The sequence below is a fragment of the Calidris pugnax genome, unplaced genomic scaffold (genome assembly GCF_001431845.1).
Source record: "Calidris pugnax isolate Ruff unplaced genomic scaffold, ASM143184v1 scaffold326, whole genome shotgun sequence".
Taxonomy (NCBI): domain Eukaryota; kingdom Metazoa; phylum Chordata; class Aves; order Charadriiformes; family Scolopacidae; genus Calidris; species Calidris pugnax.
In genome coordinates this window covers 2,441,907-2,458,600 of record NW_015091265.1, presented here as the reverse complement: position 1 = coordinate 2,458,600, position 16,694 = coordinate 2,441,907, and the positions used below count along the sequence as shown (strand labels likewise).

General features: G+C 49.9%; 2 protein-coding genes across 2 annotated transcripts; both read right to left on the bottom strand.

Moving 5' to 3' along the window:
- Window positions 1–1,396: 1,396 nt before the first annotated feature.
- Window positions 1,397–4,937, bottom strand: LOC106898911 (inositol 1,4,5-trisphosphate receptor-interacting protein-like 1). Its single transcript, XM_014960494.1, has 3 exons — window positions 4,499–4,937; window positions 4,158–4,405; window positions 1,397–3,072 (listed from the first exon to the last, which is right to left on the bottom strand). The coding sequence occupies exons 1-3, from the start codon at window positions 4,935–4,937 to the stop codon at window positions 1,459–1,461; spliced, it is 2,301 nt and encodes a 766-aa protein (XP_014815980.1). The 3' UTR covers window positions 1,397–1,458.
- A 497-nt stretch (window positions 4,938–5,434) lies between these two features.
- Window positions 5,435–6,988, bottom strand: LOC106898917 (inositol 1,4,5-trisphosphate receptor-interacting protein-like 1). The gene has a single exon (XM_014960504.1). It carries the CDS (start codon window positions 6,958–6,960, stop codon window positions 5,497–5,499), a length of 1,464 nt encoding a protein of 487 aa, XP_014815990.1. The 5' UTR covers window positions 6,961–6,988; the 3' UTR covers window positions 5,435–5,496.
- Between the last annotated feature and the right edge of the window lie 9,706 nt (window positions 6,989–16,694).

The window sequence follows — 16,694 nt, the reverse complement described above, 5'->3', positions numbered from 1 at the left end:
CCCGCCACGGGTGGTTATGGCTTGGGCAGGGATAGGGGAGATAAAGGTCAGGTTGGTACCTCAGGGGGAGCACAGCATCACAGCAGCACCCCCAAACCTCACCAAACATAAAAGGGGGCCTTGTGGCCCGTGGATGCTTTGTTGCTCCTTGAGGTCCCACCCCGTGGGATGGAATCGGCTGCCTTGGCGCTGGCCTCTGAGCTTGTGGTCATGGGTGTACTTGGTGCCTTCATGATGTAGATGGGTGGGTGGTGGTGTCTATCCTGGCGGGCGGATGGGGCCTGTCCACGGCAGGATCTCTGCTCCTGCCTTGCCAAAGCCGCTCTCTGGCTGACGGCTTCCAAGGAGACATTTCCCAAGGGCGATGCTGGAGATGCAGGTGGAGATTTCGCAGGGGGCAACTCCTACTGCTGATAGAGCACCAACTTCTCCATGTCTGGCACGTGCTGTTCTGAGGTACCTGCTCCCTGAGGAGTGCCTGGGATGGGCAGGAGCTCTGCCTGGAGCCCAGTGAAGACAGCGAGGTGCATCAGCGGTCCCTCTCGCTTGGTCCCTGCCCAACCAGAGCTGCCAGGGAGTTTCTCGGCCCCGGTCAAATCGCCACCATGGTCATGATGGCGTGAAGGGAAAGCAGTGTGAAAATCATCTTTGTAGCCACCGTGGTCTTCACCGGCTGGGGTGCGCTGGGGAGACCGTTGGGAGGAGGAGGCTGCTGCTCTTGGCTGAGGGCTGCTGCGTGGGGATTTCCCTTTCCTTTCTGTGCCCCGCATTCTCCCCTCTTTCTCCCTGCGGTATGAGGTTGGGTGGATGCCATCAGCTCCCAGCGGACCCGGCTTCTCCAAGGTCGATCCATGGTCACAGAAGCCAAAACCTTGAGTAGCAGCTGTGCAGCCAGGCATTCACCTGCTCAGTTTGTCTCCTCCTTGCTGAGTCCCTTCTCTGACTGGGAACGTAGAGGAGAACACCGCCTGTGCTCCTCATCCTTCAAACATTGCTCTGAGGGACAGACGGTCTCTGTGCATGGTTAGAAGTGGTCTAAACGCTCCCCGGCTCTGGGGCAGCTGAGCAGTCAGCACCCAATGCCTGTGTTCCCCCAAAATCTGATGCACGCACACTCAGAGGTGCAACTTTTGTTCAAATCTGGAGTGGCTCGGCCCAGGCCATTGCCCCAAGGCAGGAGCATGGGCAGGAGGGGGAGCCTCATCTACAGAATCCGAGAAACCAGAGCCCACCACCTCAGCTCTTCAGCAAACACTCCCCGACGCCGGGGCAGCTGAGCAGTCAGCACCCCGTGCCCGCCTTCCCCAAAAAGCTGATGCAGACACTCGCCCTTTGTTCAAACAAAGACAGTTTATTAACAACTTTGCACAAAGGGAAGCTCCCAGAAGGAGTGGACTCTCTTGAAGACGCGGGGCAGCCGAGGGGACACAGGCACGGCTCTGTCCATGAAGACCTCTTTCAGACTCCATAGAAGAGCAGTCTTCTGAGCTGAGCTTGCACTTCCTCAAGCTCACGCAGTGCCTTGGCGTGGGCAGCTGGATCCTGCACCAGGCACTGGAAGAGGTTGAGGGGCTCAGCCGCCTGGAAGGCTGGGGGCAAGGCGATGTCCTCGGGCATGTTCTCATTGCCAAGGAAGAAGTGGTCGAGGCGTTTCTCCTCCAAGCACTGGCGCAGGTCCCACATGATATCCTGCATCCGCGAGACGAATTCCCTCCTTGTCCAGCTTGCCGGGGGCAGGGTGTTGAGGAGGTGCATCCCAACGGTCTTCAAGGTGCCGGTGGAAAAGCTTGTGCTCTCCAGGATGCCGGCGCAGAGCTGCAGGCATGTGAGGTGGAAGCTGTCCTGCGGGGCCTGCTTGGCCATGTGCCTGAAGAACTTGGCCTCGGCCACGGCATAGCTCTCTGCCCACGTTGTGCCCGGGATGAAGCAGCCGGGGTGCTCTGCAACCTGGCTGCTCAGGAAGATGTCCGAGTCGCCTTGCTGCACCCCGAACATCAGCTCCACAAAGAGGGATCTCCCGCAGGCATTCGTCAGCTGCAGCTTGCAGGAGCGGCGGGAAGGCAGCACCTTCATGCTGTAGTGATGCCACTGAGCCATCTCCCCCCAGGCTGAGCTCACCAAGGTCTGGAACCAGCGGGCAATTTTCTGCACGTCCAGGTAGAAGCCTGGACGTGCAGCGCTGGTGCAGAGGTCGTTTAGGAGGTTGGAATCCTGAGTTGTCCTCAGCGCCTCCTGGGGCTGGTGCACGAAGCAGAGCATGTTCTCCACACCTTGGCCCCTCATGCAGGTGCATTCCAGCTGAACGCGGATGCAGTTCTTTGCCGGCATCTTCTCCGCAGAGGCCTGCTCCAGATGGAACGTGTGCCCACGGGGAGGCTTCAGGGGCACAAGCAGGCGGTAGACCGCATCATGCCCCCGGGGATTCCAACCTTCAAAGGCGCTGCCCACCCCGATGGCTGGCTCCAGCACGGGGAAGAAACTGTTGGCCAAGCGCGCTTGGAAGACGCCAAGGAGGTCGCTCACCAGATCTTCCGCCACCCGGCGCTTGTAGGCCACGCTCTTCATTGCCCCACGGACGCGCTTTGCCAAAATCCTGACCAGACGCCCCTCATCGTCAGAGTCCTCTCCTTCGCCTGCTTCTTCCTCGTCCTCTCGGCTGCCGCAGGAGGTGATCTCCTCTTCCCAGCTGCTCTCTGGCTGCTGGCTCCTTTTCCTCAGCCACCAGCAGAGCCCAAGGAGCAGCACTAGGACTCCAGCGACCGCCCAGAACTGCCAGTGCTGCAAGGCAGCCAAGAGCAGGGCTCCCGGGGCAGAGGTGCTCTGCTCCAGCTCCTCCATCAGCTGAGTCATCTCCTGATTGAGATGCTCCTCCCGGAGCCACATGTGCTCGTGCGTGGCCTCCTCCAGCTCTTTGCCGACCATCGGCAGGCGCAGGAAGAAGCTCAGCAGAAGCAAGATGCGGACCGTCGTCAAAGCCATGGCCTTGAAGCGCACTCGCCGGTGGCCCAGGCCGTACTGGGGCAGCTGCCTGCTGGCGCCCTTTATAAAGCCGCCCCCATTGTGACGCGTCCCCTGGGGTGTCCCAGGCGATGGAGGGCATCACGGGCATGCGGCAACCGGCCATGCCCTTCGGCCTCCCCCTGGCTCAGCCAGAGCCTTTGAGAGAGTGTTCTGAGAAGATGTGATGGCAAGGTGCCCTTGGTTAGTCACTGCCTGGAGGACAGGGTCAGGCAGAAGTGTCCGGGACACCTTTTCCCATGGAGTCACGAGGGTCAGAGAGGACCACCTTGCTTTCTACGCTCCTTCCCAGAGAGGAGTCTCGGGGCGGCTGGAGCCAATCCTAGTGCCAGACTTGGTCGAGGCTTTGTGTCTGAAGGATTAGATCTGTGCAATCTATCCTTGTAGCGTATGAAGGCACGGACCCCGGTTGGTGATACAACCAGAATCGTTTATTATAACCAACAGGCAGCTTATATAGTACCAGTGTGTATTCTTTCCCAACTGACACACCCCTGCAACCCCCCAACTGCCAGGCGGGTGGAATTCCCCTCCATCAGTCAGGGGCGCCAGGCATTGTTTACAGGTCCTGTTTACAGGTCCGGAGATGCTTATGGGCCATCTTCTGCCATTGTTCCTGCTTCTTCTCCTGGTCTCTGCTTCTTCCACAGTCCTGTTAAGCCCTTGTTCTCCCACAAATCCTCTCTGTCACTGAGCTGAGGTTTCACAGTATAACACGCTCTTAGTCTTCTAAGACTAAGAGCGTGAATCTTGAGAAGGAATCTCTGAATCTTGAGAAGGAATCTGGAGGGGCGTCCCTGCTCAAGGTAGCTCGCTGCTGCTGCTGCTGGAGAGCTCCCAGGGCTCTTGGGCTGTTGACTGTTTAGAGGGGTAAGATGGTTGACTTCTAGTCATATTTGCATATTGACCACAGTGGCAGCATTGCTCAAGTTCCCCCTTGGGTGATGTGTCGTTAGCTGATTCCCAAAACCGCCTTGGAGCTCCAGATGCCGCCCTCAGGACCAGATGCACCCCTTGTGACCCGCCACGGGTGGTTATGGCTTGGGCAGGGATAGGGGAGATAAAGGTCAGGTTGGTACCTCAGGGGGAGCACAGCATCACAGCAGCACCCCCAAACCTCACCAAACATAAAAGGGGGCCTTGTGGCCCGTGGATGCTTTGTTGCTCCTTGAGGTCCCACCCCGTGGGATGGAATCGGCTGCCTTGGCGCTGGCCTCTGAGCTTGTGGTCGTGGGTGTACTTGGTGCCTTCATGATGTAGATGGGTGGGTGGTGGTGTCTATCCTGGCGGGCGGATGGGGCCTGTCCACGGCAGGATCTCTGCTCCTGCCTTGCCAAAGCCGCTCTCTGGCTGACGGCTTCCAAGGAGACATTTCCCAAGGGCGATGCTGGAGATGCAGGTGGAGATTTCGCAGGGGGCAACTCCTACTGCTGATAGAGCACCAACTTCTCCATGTCTGGCACGTGCTGTTCTGAGGTACCTGCTCCCTGAGGAGTGCCTGGGATGGGCAGGAGCTCTGCCTGGAGCCCAGTGAAGACAGCGAGGTGCATCAGCGGTCCCTCTCGCTTGGTCCCTGCCCAACCAGAGCTGCCAGGGAGTTTCTCGGCCCCGGTCAAATCGCCACCATGGTCATGATGGCGTGAAGGGAAAGCAGTGTGAAAATCATCTTTGTAGCCACCGTGGTCTTCACCGGCTGGGGTGCGCTGGGGAGACCGTTGGGAGGAGGAGGCTGCTGCTCTTGGCTGAGGGCTGCTGCGTGGGGATTTCCCTTTCCTTTCTGTGCCCCGCATTCTCCCCTCTTTCTCCCTGCGGTATGAGGTTGGGTGGATGCCATCAGCTCCCAGCGGACCCGGCTTCTCCAAGGTCGATCCATGGTCACAGAAGCCAAAACCTTGAGTAGCAGCTGTGCAGCCAGGCATTCACCTGCTCAGTTTGTCTCCTCCTTGCTGAGTCCCTTCTCTGACTGGGAACGTAGAGGAGAACACCGCCTGTGCTCCTCATCCTTCAAACATTGCTCTGAGGGACAGACGGTCTCTGTGCATGGTTAGAAGTGGTCTAAACGCTCCCCGGCTCTGGGGCAGCTGAGCAGTCAGCACCCAATGCCTGTGTTCCCCCAAAATCTGATGCACGCACACTCAGAGGTGCAACTTTTGTTCAAATCTGGAGTGGCTCGGCCCAGGCCATTGCCCCAAGGCAGGAGCATGGGCAGGAGGGGGAGCCTCATCTACAGAATCCGAGAAACCAGAGCCCACCACCTCAGCTCTTCAGCAAACACTCCCCGACGCCGGGGCAGCTGAGCAGTCAGCACCCCGTGCCCGCCTTCCCCAAAAAGCTGATGCAGACACTCGCCCTTTGTTCAAACAAAGACAGTTTATTAACAACTTTGCACAAAGGGAAGCTCCCAGAAGGAGTGGACTCTCTTGAAGACGCGGGGCAGCCGAGGGGACACAGGCACGGCTCTGTCCATGAAGACCTCTTTCAGACTCCATAGAAGAGCAGTCTTCTGAGCTGAGCTTGCACTTCCTCAAGCTCACGCAGTGCCTTGGCGTGGGCAGCTGGATCCTGCACCAGGCACTGGAAGAGGTTGAGGGGCTCAGCCGCCTGGAAGGCTGGGGGCAAGGCGATGTCCTCGGGCATGTTCTCATTGCCAAGGAAGAAGTGGTCGAGGCGTTTCTCCTCCAAGCACTGGCGCAGGTCCCACATGATATCCTGCATCCGCGAGACGAATTCCCTCCTTGTCCAGCTTGCCGGGGGCAGGGTGTTGAGGAGGTGCATCCCAACGGTCTTCAAGGTGCCGGTGGAAAAGCTTGTGCTCTCCAGGATGCCGGCGCAGAGCTGCAGGCATGTGAGGTGGAAGCTGTCCTGCGGGGCCTGCTTGGCCATGTGCCTGAAGAACTTGGCCTCGGCCACGGCATAGCTCTCTGCCCACGTTGTGCCCGGGATGAAGCAGCCGGGGTGCTCTGCAACCTGGCTGCTCAGGAAGATGTCCGAGTCGCCTTGCTGCACCCCGAACATCAGCTCCACAAAGAGGGATCTCCCGCAGGCATTCGTCAGCTGCAGCTTGCAGGAGCGGCGGGAAGGCAGCACCTTCATGCTGTAGTGATGCCACTGAGCCATCTCCCCCCAGGCTGAGCTCACCAAGGTCTGGAACCAGCGGGCAATTTTCTGCACGTCCAGGTAGAAGCCTGGACGTGCAGCGCTGGTGCAGAGGTCGTTTAGGAGGTTGGAATCCTGAGTTGTCCTCAGCGCCTCCTGGGGCTGGTGCACGAAGCAGAGCATGTTCTCCACACCTTGGCCCCTCATGCAGGTGCATTCCAGCTGAACGCGGATGCAGTTCTTTGCCGGCATCTTCTCCGCAGAGGCCTGCTCCAGATGGAACGTGTGCCCACGGGGAGGCTTCAGGGGCACAAGCAGGCGGTAGACCGCATCATGCCCCCGGGGATTCCAACCTTCAAAGGCGCTGCCCACCCCGATGGCTGGCTCCAGCACGGGGAAGAAACTGTTGGCCAAGCGCGCTTGGAAGACGCCAAGGAGGTCGCTCACCAGATCTTCCGCCACCCGGCGCTTGTAGGCCACGCTCTTCATTGCCCCACGGACGCGCTTTGCCAAAATCCTGACCAGACGCCCCTCATCGTCAGAGTCCTCTCCTTCGCCTGCTTCTTCCTCGTCCTCTCGGCTGCCGCAGGAGGTGATCTCCTCTTCCCAGCTGCTCTCTGGCTGCTGGCTCCTTTTCCTCAGCCACCAGCAGAGCCCAAGGAGCAGCACTAGGACTCCAGCGACCGCCCAGAACTGCCAGTGCTGCAAGGCAGCCAAGAGCAGGGCTCCCGGGGCAGAGGTGCTCTGCTCCAGCTCCTCCATCAGCTGAGTCATCTCCTGATTGAGATGCTCCTCCCGCAGCCACATGTGCTCATGCGTGGCCTCCTCCAGCTCTTTGCCGACCATCGGCAGGCGCAGGAAGAAGCTCAGCAGAAGCAAGACGCGGACCGTCGTCAAAGCCATGGCCTTGAAGCGCACTCGCCGGTGGCCCAGGCCGTACTGGGGCAGCTGCCTGCTGGCGCCCTTTATAAAGCCCCCCCCCCATTGTGACGCGTCCCCTGGGGTGTCCCAGGCGATGGAGGGCATCACGGGCACGCGGCAGCCGGCCATGCCCTTCGCCCCCCCCCCGGCTCAGCCAGAGCCTTTGAGAGAATGTTCTAAGAAGATGTGATGGCAAGGTGCCCTTGGTTAGTCACTGCCTGGAGGACAGGGTCAGGCAGAAGTGTCCGGGACACCTTTTCCCATTGAGTCACGAGGGTCAGAGAGGACCCCCTTGCTTTCTACGCTCCTTCCCAGAGAGGAGTCTCGGGGCGGCTGGAGCCAATCCTAGTGCCAGACTTGCTCAAGGCTTTGTGTCTGAAGGATTAGATCTGTGCAATCAATCCTTGTAGCGTATGAAGGCACGGACCCCGGTTGGTGATACAACCAGAATCGTTTATTATAACCAACAGGCAGCTTATACAGTACCAGTGTGTATTCTTTCCCAACTGACACACCCCTGCAACCCCCAACTGCCAGGCGGGTGGAATTCCCCTCCATCAGTCAGGGGTGCCAGGCATTGTTTACAGGTCCTGTTGACAGGTCCGGAGATGCTTATGGGCCATCTTCTGCCATTGTTCCTGCTTCTTCTCCTGGTCTCAGCTTCTTCCACAGTCCTGTTAACCCCTTGTTCTCCCACAAATCCTCTCTGTCACGGAGCTGAGGTTTCACAGTATAACATGCTCTTAGTCACTGGCCAAGGGTCTGTTGCGCCAAGGAATCTCTGAATCTTGAGAAGGAATCTGGAGGGGCGTCCCTGCTCAAGGTAGCTCGCTGCTGCTGCTGCTGCTGCTGGAGAGCTGCCAGGGCTCTTGGGCTGTTGACTCTTTAGGGGGGTAAGATGGTTGTGTGGAAAATAAGCTAAGTTTTGCTTCAGCTAATTGATGTATCATTGTTAGTGTGATAGTACTAACAAAGAAGCCTTAGTAATAGTAGAGTCTAATAAATTGTATCCAATTAATCCCCAAAAATGCCCTTGGTCTCTCAAGGGATCCTTGTTGGCAGAGCGTTATCTAGGTGAAGAGAAACAAACTGGAACATGGCCTTCAACACAAAAACCCAAAGGGTAGGGGAGTATCAATAAGGCCAAAGAAACCAGTCTGGTAAATCTGCCAAGTAGATGGTAACAAAGACTGTGAAATAACGTGTAGCATAATCAACTAATCAAAGGCGTGTTTAGAATAATGGTTTCATAGAATAGGTATATGTGTGCCTTATATGGGAAAAAGTGCAAAATAAACCTGTAATAGGTCAAGCGGTCGGGAAGAATGTGAGCTCCAACTTCTCAGCCAATGAGAAGGGAGACAGAAACTCAAGCGGCCGGGATAAAGGTATAAAATACCTGAAAGCTAAAAGATCATCGTGCATCTATTTTTGGTGCACCCGATTCAGCGCTGTTTCGTATTAATAAATTATTTTTTTAACCTTTGCTTTGGTGACTTTGTCCTCTTTAAATTCTAAGATGTGAGTCGGTGTTTCTCACAGTTGACTTCTAGTCATATTTGCATATTGAGCACAGTAGCAGCATTGCTCAAGTTCCCCCTTGGGTGATGTGTCGTTAGCTGATTCCCAAAACCGCCTTGGAGCTCCAGATGCCGCCCTCAGGACCAGATGCACCCCTTGTGACCCGCCACGGGTGGTTATGGCTTGGGCAGGGATAGGGGAGATAAAGGTCAGGTTGGTAGCTCAGGGGGAGCACAGCATCACAGCAGCACCCCCAAACCTCACCAAACATCAAAGGGGGCCTTGTGGCCCGTGGATGCTTTGTTGCTCCTTGAGGTCCCACCCCATGGGATGGAATTGGCTGCCTTGGTGCTGGCCTCTGAGCTTGTGGTCGTGGGTGTACTTGGTGCCTTCCTGATGGAGATGGGTGGGTGGTGGTGTCTATCCTGGCGGGCGGATGGGGCCTGTCCACGGCAGGATCTCTGCTCCTGCCTTGCCAAAGCCGCTCTCTGGCTGGCGGCTTCCAAGGAGACATTTCCCAAGGGCGATGCTGGAGATGCAGGTGGAGATTTTGCAGGGGGCAACTCCTACTGCTGATAGAGCACCAACTTCTCCATGTCTGGCACGTCCTGTTCGGAGGTACCTACTCCCTGAGGAGTGCCTGGGATGGGCAGGAGCTCTGCCTGGGGCCCAGTGAAGACACCGAGGTGCATCAGCGGTCCCTCTCGCTTGGTCCCTGCCCAACCAGAGCTGCCAGGGAGTTTCTCGGCCCGGGTCAAATCGCCACCATGGTCATGATGGCGTGAAGGGAAAGCAGTGTGAAAATCATCTTGGTAGCCACCGTGGTCTTCACCGGCTGGGGTGCGCTGGGGAGACCGTTGGGAGGAGGCGGCTGCTGCTCTTGGCTGAGGGCTGCTGCGTGGGGATTTCCCTTTCCTTTCTGTGCCCCGCATTCTCCCCTCTTTCTCCCTGCAGTATGAGGTTGGGTGGATGCCATCAGCTCCCAGCGGACCCGGCTTCTCCAAGGTCGATCCATGGTCACAGAAGCCAAAACCTTGAGCAGCAGCTGTGCAGCCAGGCATTCACCTGCTCAGTTTGTCTCCTCCTTGCTGAGTCCCTTCTCTGACTGGGAACGTAGAGGAGAACACCGCCTGTGCTCCTCATCCTTCAAACATTGCTCTGAGGGACAGACGGTCTCTGTGCATGGTTAGAAGTGGTCTAAACACTCCCCGGCTCTGGGGCAGCTGAGCAGTCAGCACCCAATGCCTGTGTTCCCCCAAAATCTGATGCACGCACGCACACTCAGAGGTGCATCTTTTGTTCAAATCTGGAGTGGCTCGGCCCAGGCCATTGCCCCAAGGCAGGAGCATGGGCAGGAGGGGGAGCCTCACCTACAGAATCCGAGAAACCAGAGCCCACCACCTCAGCTCTTCGGCAAACACTCCCCGACTGCGGGGCAGCTGAGCAGTCAGCACCCCATGCCCGCCTTCCCCAAAAAGCTGATGCAGACACTCGCCCTTTGGTCAAACAAAGACAGTTTATTAACAACTTTGCACAAAGGGAAGCTCCCAGAAGGAGTGTATTCTTTCCCAACTGACACTCCCCTGCAACCCCCAACTGCCAGGCGGGTGGAATTCCCCCTCCATCAGTCAGGGGTGCCAGGCATTGTTTACAGGTCCTGTTGACAGGTCCGGAGATGCTTATGGGCCATCTTCTGCCATGGTTCCTGCTTCTTCTCCTGGTCCCTGCTTCTTCCACAATCCTGTTAACCCCTTGTTCTCCCACATCTCCCCCTTTTTTGTTTAATGTACAGATTACATCTTAATGACTGTATTGAACCTATACTATTAATACTACTATATACTACTAATACTACTATAAATCATCATACTTTGTAAGGCAAGTACAGTGTGCATTTGAGCATACATGACTTGATTTATGCTTTAAACAAACATGGTAAACATAACATAACCATTATAGCATTAGAACCAATGACACTTTTGTGAGCAGAAAAGATTCACTGCTTTGTCGTTTCTGATGATTGTTCATGCTGCTCAGCTTCTATATATGGTCAAATGAATCGTGCTGGTATCTACTTGGGACCGTTTCCTGCGGAAACACAAGCATACCCTCGCCCCCAGGTTATCAATGGCACAGGGCCTTCCCATTGTCCAGTGGCCATATCACGAATATGGACCATTGGCCGTGTTTTGAACATTGGGGAAGCTCCGAAATGTCGATTCACTCGTGTTGTTTCACCAAGAGCTGTTAATAAGCTCATGGTATATCCTGATTGGAGACCATAATCTTTTACCGATTTCCTCAACTCTTTAACACAATCATAATCCAAAGCCTCCCACGCTCCGGGTCGATTTCCGCGATAAATAACAGGAAACGCTTGCAAAATGTCTGTGTCGCCTTTAGTTAAGGCTTCTTTTCGACATTTGTCCCACACACCGTGACAACCATTCAAAAGGGTTAGGTTATTCCCCACTGCCTCTGCCTTTTCATTATCAAAAGGAGGTAGATTAGGGTCTGGGTCTGGGTCTGTTGGCTCAGGATCAAAGGACTCTCCTGAGAGACTCTCCTCTGCACGGCAGGTGTTGTCTGCGGGTGGCGGTGGCGGGGCAGAAGGACTCGTTAGGCTCTCCTGAGAGGTCTTTTCTGTCTCTTTGCGGAGCTCTGCTAGAGCTTCAGATACCAGCCGCCACACTACTAAGTGTTGAGCTGCAGCTTCATCTGTCCCTGCAGCAGCGTCCCAAAGCTTTTCGCCAATTTGCTCCCACACCTCTTTGTCAAGGGTGCCGGTCTCGGGATAGCCTGGAACATTTTTTCGTACCCAGTCTAATAAAGTTATTAAGGACAGGGTAGGTAAAGATCATTTTTGAGGTTATAAAATACACTGTAATATTTCTAGATCCCTTTGCTGCTCTGACGGCAGTGTGCCTCTCTCCCAACCGACACAGCCCTGCAATCCCCAACCGCCAGGCAGGCGGAATTCCCCTCCATCAGTCAGGGGCGCCAAGCATTGTTCACAGGTCTTCTGGAGATGCTTATGGGCCATCCTCTGCCATTGTTCCTGCTTCTCCTTCTGGTCTCTGCTTCTTCCATAATCATGTTAACATCCTGTTCTCCTACAATGTCTTCTGTCATTGATGTTGCCTTCTGAAAACAGCTTCTTTTTTTTGAAGTGTAATGGGCATAATAGAGAAAAAAAAGCTCTTCTTCGGTCTGCAGGAGACCCAGGAATTCACCTTGTGAATAAGTTGCATTGTGAATATGTCTTCTTTCCTAGGAGTAGGCATGAAGCACACAACTGTTCATTTTTTTCTCATTTTGGTCTGAGGAATGTAGAAGCAGGTGCTGTTTTGTAAATTTACACACTTTTCCACATGTATCAGTATTTTTCCATTCCTGAAACTGAGATAGTTGAGGCCCCGTCCCTGGAGATATTCAAGGCGAGGCTCGAAGAGGCCCTGGGCAACCTGGTCTAGTTGGGGGTGTCCCTGCTGACTGCAGAGGGGTTGGACTAGATGACCGTTGGAGGTCCCTTCCGGCCTGGACAATTCTATGATTCTATGATTCTATGATTCTACAATATCTCTTTGACATCTTGCTGTTTTTCAGTATTCTAGTTTCTGTCTTTTTGGGAAGTATGTTTTCCAAGGATGATCCCTCAGTTTATCCCAAGTGTAACTCTACCTGTAATAGCACTGTACGTTCCAACCCCAGAGACTGATTTCACAATAATAGGTCACGGTCTTCCCTCCCCTTAAGTTTCTTTGCAAAGACTGTATTGTTTCCTTCACTTCACTTGGTCACTTGTATGTGTGACAGCTGCACTGTATGTTCTCAGGGCAAAAAGCAAAGTAAGAACTCCAACAGATAAAACAGGCAACACTTTTCCTTCCCTCCCTCCCCAAAACTAAAAAAAAAATACCATAATGCTATATATTGTTCTACCAAACCTGTTTTGTCAGCTTCTCCAGGCACAGACTAATATCTGTGTTAATACAGGGACGACTGCATTGAGGACTTCTTATCTTTTAGAGCTTGGACCTTTCTGCCGTATTTGTGTTTAACTAGTACAATCTCAAGCTATCTTCTACTGAGTCTCTCCATGTTCAGCACTGCTGTTGACAAATTCTTGACCTGCAAGTCATGCTGAAACATGATTTTCAGCTGGACTTTCAAATAAGTTCGTTAACACATACTGAAAACTAAAAATAGCAAAATCACTTGCTAATGATAAAATTATTTTCTTTATGCACTGAATTACTTTAGCTATTGCTCACCAGATGCTAACTGTGCATAACCTTGCAAGTTTAGCTTTTGTCCTCTGATCATTTCAAAGCTTTGTTCTCATCCAGACTAATGACCTTCATATTCTTTTGAGACCTTCCTGATTCTCTTTTTTTTCCACATTGATTTGGGGTCCAGAGACAACATTCTGACCCTTATTGTAGTCAGAGGAGTATTTATAGTGGTTGCTGCAATGCAGCCACAATTCTGAATCTTTTTTTCTTTCCTATTCATTCTGCTATCCTGCTTAGGACCTGATGAATAATATACTCCATTACACTGTTGACAGATTGTAAAATGTACAGACTTCTTTTTTTTTTTTTTTTCTTAATATAAAGTATTCAAAGCAGAGATGGCAGTTAAAATTAATTAATGTTTATATATCTTTCAAAAATTCAAAGTGGATGAACTCCGGTCTGTTTCCTAAGTCCTGATTCATCAGTGTGAAATGGAAAAGCATGAGAATTTTCCTTCAATATTTTATTGATGTGTTTTTCCATGTTAGAGTAATTGTCCAAAGAAAGTCTTTCCAATTTTTATCTGATCTTTGGAGTAGACAAACAGAAACCTCAGTATCTTAGAGCTAGTGACAATATGTTTTTATTACATTTTAATATGTTAACAAAAAAAATATTTTATGATAGCTATATTGCCCCTTTATTTGCGACAGACTGAGAGGAAGGTTCAGGAGATCAATGAAGACATTTTGACATATATATCTCTTGAATTTTCCTTTAATTTCTTACTTAGATCTTTTACCTTGGTTTTTATTTTATGTGTCCTCTCAGAGCAAATACAGATGAAAAGAATTCTAATAACCTCAGGCAAAACAATATTTCAATATTGTTTTCAATTGCTTTCAATATTTAGGCTGCCCTATGACACAACCCTGACAATGTAGAAACACTAGAACCTCTAACTGTTAAGGCTCAGCATGGGCTTTTAGAGTATGAAAGCCAAGTATGTGGGAGGTCCAGATTCTCTGTTACAGCCAGAAGCTTAGAAACTTCAGTATGTTCTGCTCAAATTGTCTTTAAATTACTTTCATTTTTTTCAGCATTTCTTGCAAAATGAATATTCTAACTATAATTAATTTAGGTTTTTTAGGTTTGTGACTGAAAAAGAAATAGAAAGAAAAAAGAAAATGTCTGAGTTAATTAAAACTGAAGAGTTAATTAAAAGAAACATTTTCAGTATTTCTGGGAATTCAAGCAGTACTTAGGACTGAATGTGAAACATTGCTTTGATCATTGTTAAAAAAACATTATGAAAAATTGGAAATGATAAACAAAGTTTCCAACTTGATTTCTGTTCTGTCGTTATCCAACTATTGGCACTAGGTATTCCTTATAGTCTCCCATTAAAATATGTAATCTTTTTAAAAATCAGACCTGATATGAAATTTGATAGAGTTTCACACCAAGGAAATATATGCCTACTGGGAGCTTCCAGTAACGTATGGAGTTCTACTACAAAATAGTAAGAAACTGAAAGCATTTTTCAATATCTTTTGAGTCAAGTGTAAGTTTTTACTTATTTCAGGGTAAGGTTAAGGTAGGATTGCATTTGTCACTTGTGGTTCTGACAAGTTCTTCTAGAAGAGAAATAAAGGGAATTTTTTCAAGTATCTTTTAACAGCTATATCTGGAATTAGTTTAAATAATAAATATGTAATTTTTCTTCTGTATTTTTACCTTGACCTTGTCAATGTATTCAGTGAACTGCATGAAGAGGTAATGGTGTTTCATGAATGCTTTCAGAGAGAAAATAAATTCTGTGAATCTGACTTTCTGAAGGAACACATTGATACATCATTGTCTTTTGATTGTGGTGAGGGAAGTCAGGAGTACCACAACATTATGAACTTCTAAAGTTCTGTGGGTCACAATTTGTTTAGCTCCTGCAGCAGAGGAGAAGAAACTACTGAACTTTTAGCCACATTTATAAAGCTGAAGAGAAATCACACCACAGAAAATCACTCTTCATATTTATCTGGAACCATTTTGACTTTTTTTTCTTTTTTACCTTCTTGAGTGAAGGACCCAAGAGATCTCTGTGGCTTCTACAGGGTGCAGTGTCCTTTGTCTGTGCCACAGGCCTCTCCATCAACTGCTGGAAATGTTCAGAAAACACTTAGGGATTAACATTTTCTCTCCTGTCATTGTATTCCTGTGGTTGCATGATCTCTAGCCCACGTAAGCAATTACCACTGATGTTGACTAAAGACTGAATTAGGTTCAGTATATTCAGAAGACAGGGATCAGCAACTGAGTTCAGAATGAAAGGGACTAGCCATTCTATTTTTCAACCCATCTCTGTTCAGACTTCTGATATTCTAACCCCCACAGGACATGTGCTGAAACTCAGCTGAAGCATCAGCATAATTATGCTGTATAATGTTGACATCCAGTCTTTCATTTTTCATCTAGAAGTGCAAATCAATGTTGCTACAGTGCTATAGTGATCTAAAACATGATTTCAGACAGCCAGAATTTCTCTTTAAATAAAGAACAGGTTACAGATAGGACCAACACAGTCCCTTGACTCTGAAAGTAATATTCAAACATGAGAGCAGAACTCTTTAATCTTCCCAGTGGAAATACTTTTTTATCAAAACCTTAGAACCAGAATCTGCCACATTTACATTAAAGAGAAGTCTTATGTGAGACAGAAAAATAATATCATGAAGTGGGATTCGACTTTTGGGAAAAAGTAAAACAGCCTATTTTGCAATCCTGGTATTATAAGTAACTGTTCAGCCTTACCCCACCATCATTCTCTTATACAAAATTGGATAGAAATTGCCAATTCATGTGTACTTTTTTTCCAAAATTTTGTTCAGCATCATTTGGGATTAGTGAAGAATATTTACTGCTTTCACTGCCTCAAGCATTTTTTCCATAATATTAATTCAATGACTTAGAGCATCAAGAAATATCAAAGACATCATTAATCCAAAGAGCTTTTCTTTCTTCCTTCTTCCTAACAGGCTTCTGTAAGGCCTGATGGAATATAAAAAGAAAAAGGGAAATGAAAAAGGGACCTATTACCTTTTACCTTTCCTTGTCTCATCACCTGAAGAGTTTTATATTGACTGGATTAAGGCAGGTTTCTTAGGTCGTAAAGTAAAAGTTATGGTCAAATGCAGCATTGCAAATTTAGATTGAACCATGCTTTAATAACAGCATGATAGTGGTAAAGTGGTAAAAAGCATCATCATGATGAAATAGCTTTATTTACTTGGGAGTTTTGCTCAGACTTACTGGAGTATAAAACGGTGTGGGACGTGAGTGTGTTACCTGAGAACAGTAAATTTTATACAACCCATTACAGAAAAAGAATAAAACAAGGACCTCTCTTGGTAACTTGGAAGGCAGTGAGTGAAGGAATGTTTTTCTAAAAATGTGCTGTTTCGGAGATCCAAGCTGTTATTTTAGAAGCATGAAAATACAGATACAGTAGTACCTGGAAAGAGAGGTGTTAATTAAATAATTTAGATCTATTTAATATTTTAAGATACTATCACCAATTATAATAAAGATAATAAATTAACTAGATAAAATACTGATATTAATTCTTCATCTTGTTAGGTTTAGAATCTCTTAATTACTTTTAAAAGTGGCATCAGAGTTTTTAACTTTCATTTGCTTTCAGCAGCGCATTATTCTCACATCATAAGATACAATGATACTGTAAAATCATCAATCATAAAAAATGACTTGCAGATTCATCCCAGAAAGGCATAGAAGAACAGCTTGTTATGGATGTTCTGTGTTGTTGCACAGATTTAAAAACTACTCTAGTTCCTCCCTTCCCTTCCCTTCCCTTCCCTTCCCTTCCCTTCCCTTCCCTTCCCT

Bases quoted from the DNA above. Each gene is read 5' to 3' on its own strand.
- LOC106898911 (XM_014960494.1), bottom strand. From the start codon at position 4,937: ATGCCTGGCTGCACAGCTGCTACTCAAGGTTTTGGCTTCTGTGACCAT. The intron at 4,406-4,498 runs GTACCTCAGAAC...CTGCATCTCCAG, and splicing joins AGGCACTCCTCAGGGAGCAG to CATCGCCCTTGGGAAATGTC. The intron at 3,073-4,157 runs GCCCCCTTTTAT...GGGACACCCCAG, and splicing joins AAGCATCCACGGGCCACAAG to GGGACGCGTCACAATGGGGG.
- LOC106898917 (XM_014960504.1), bottom strand. From the start codon at position 6,960: ATGGTCGGCAAAGAGCTGGAGGAGGCCACGCATGAGCACATGTGGCTG.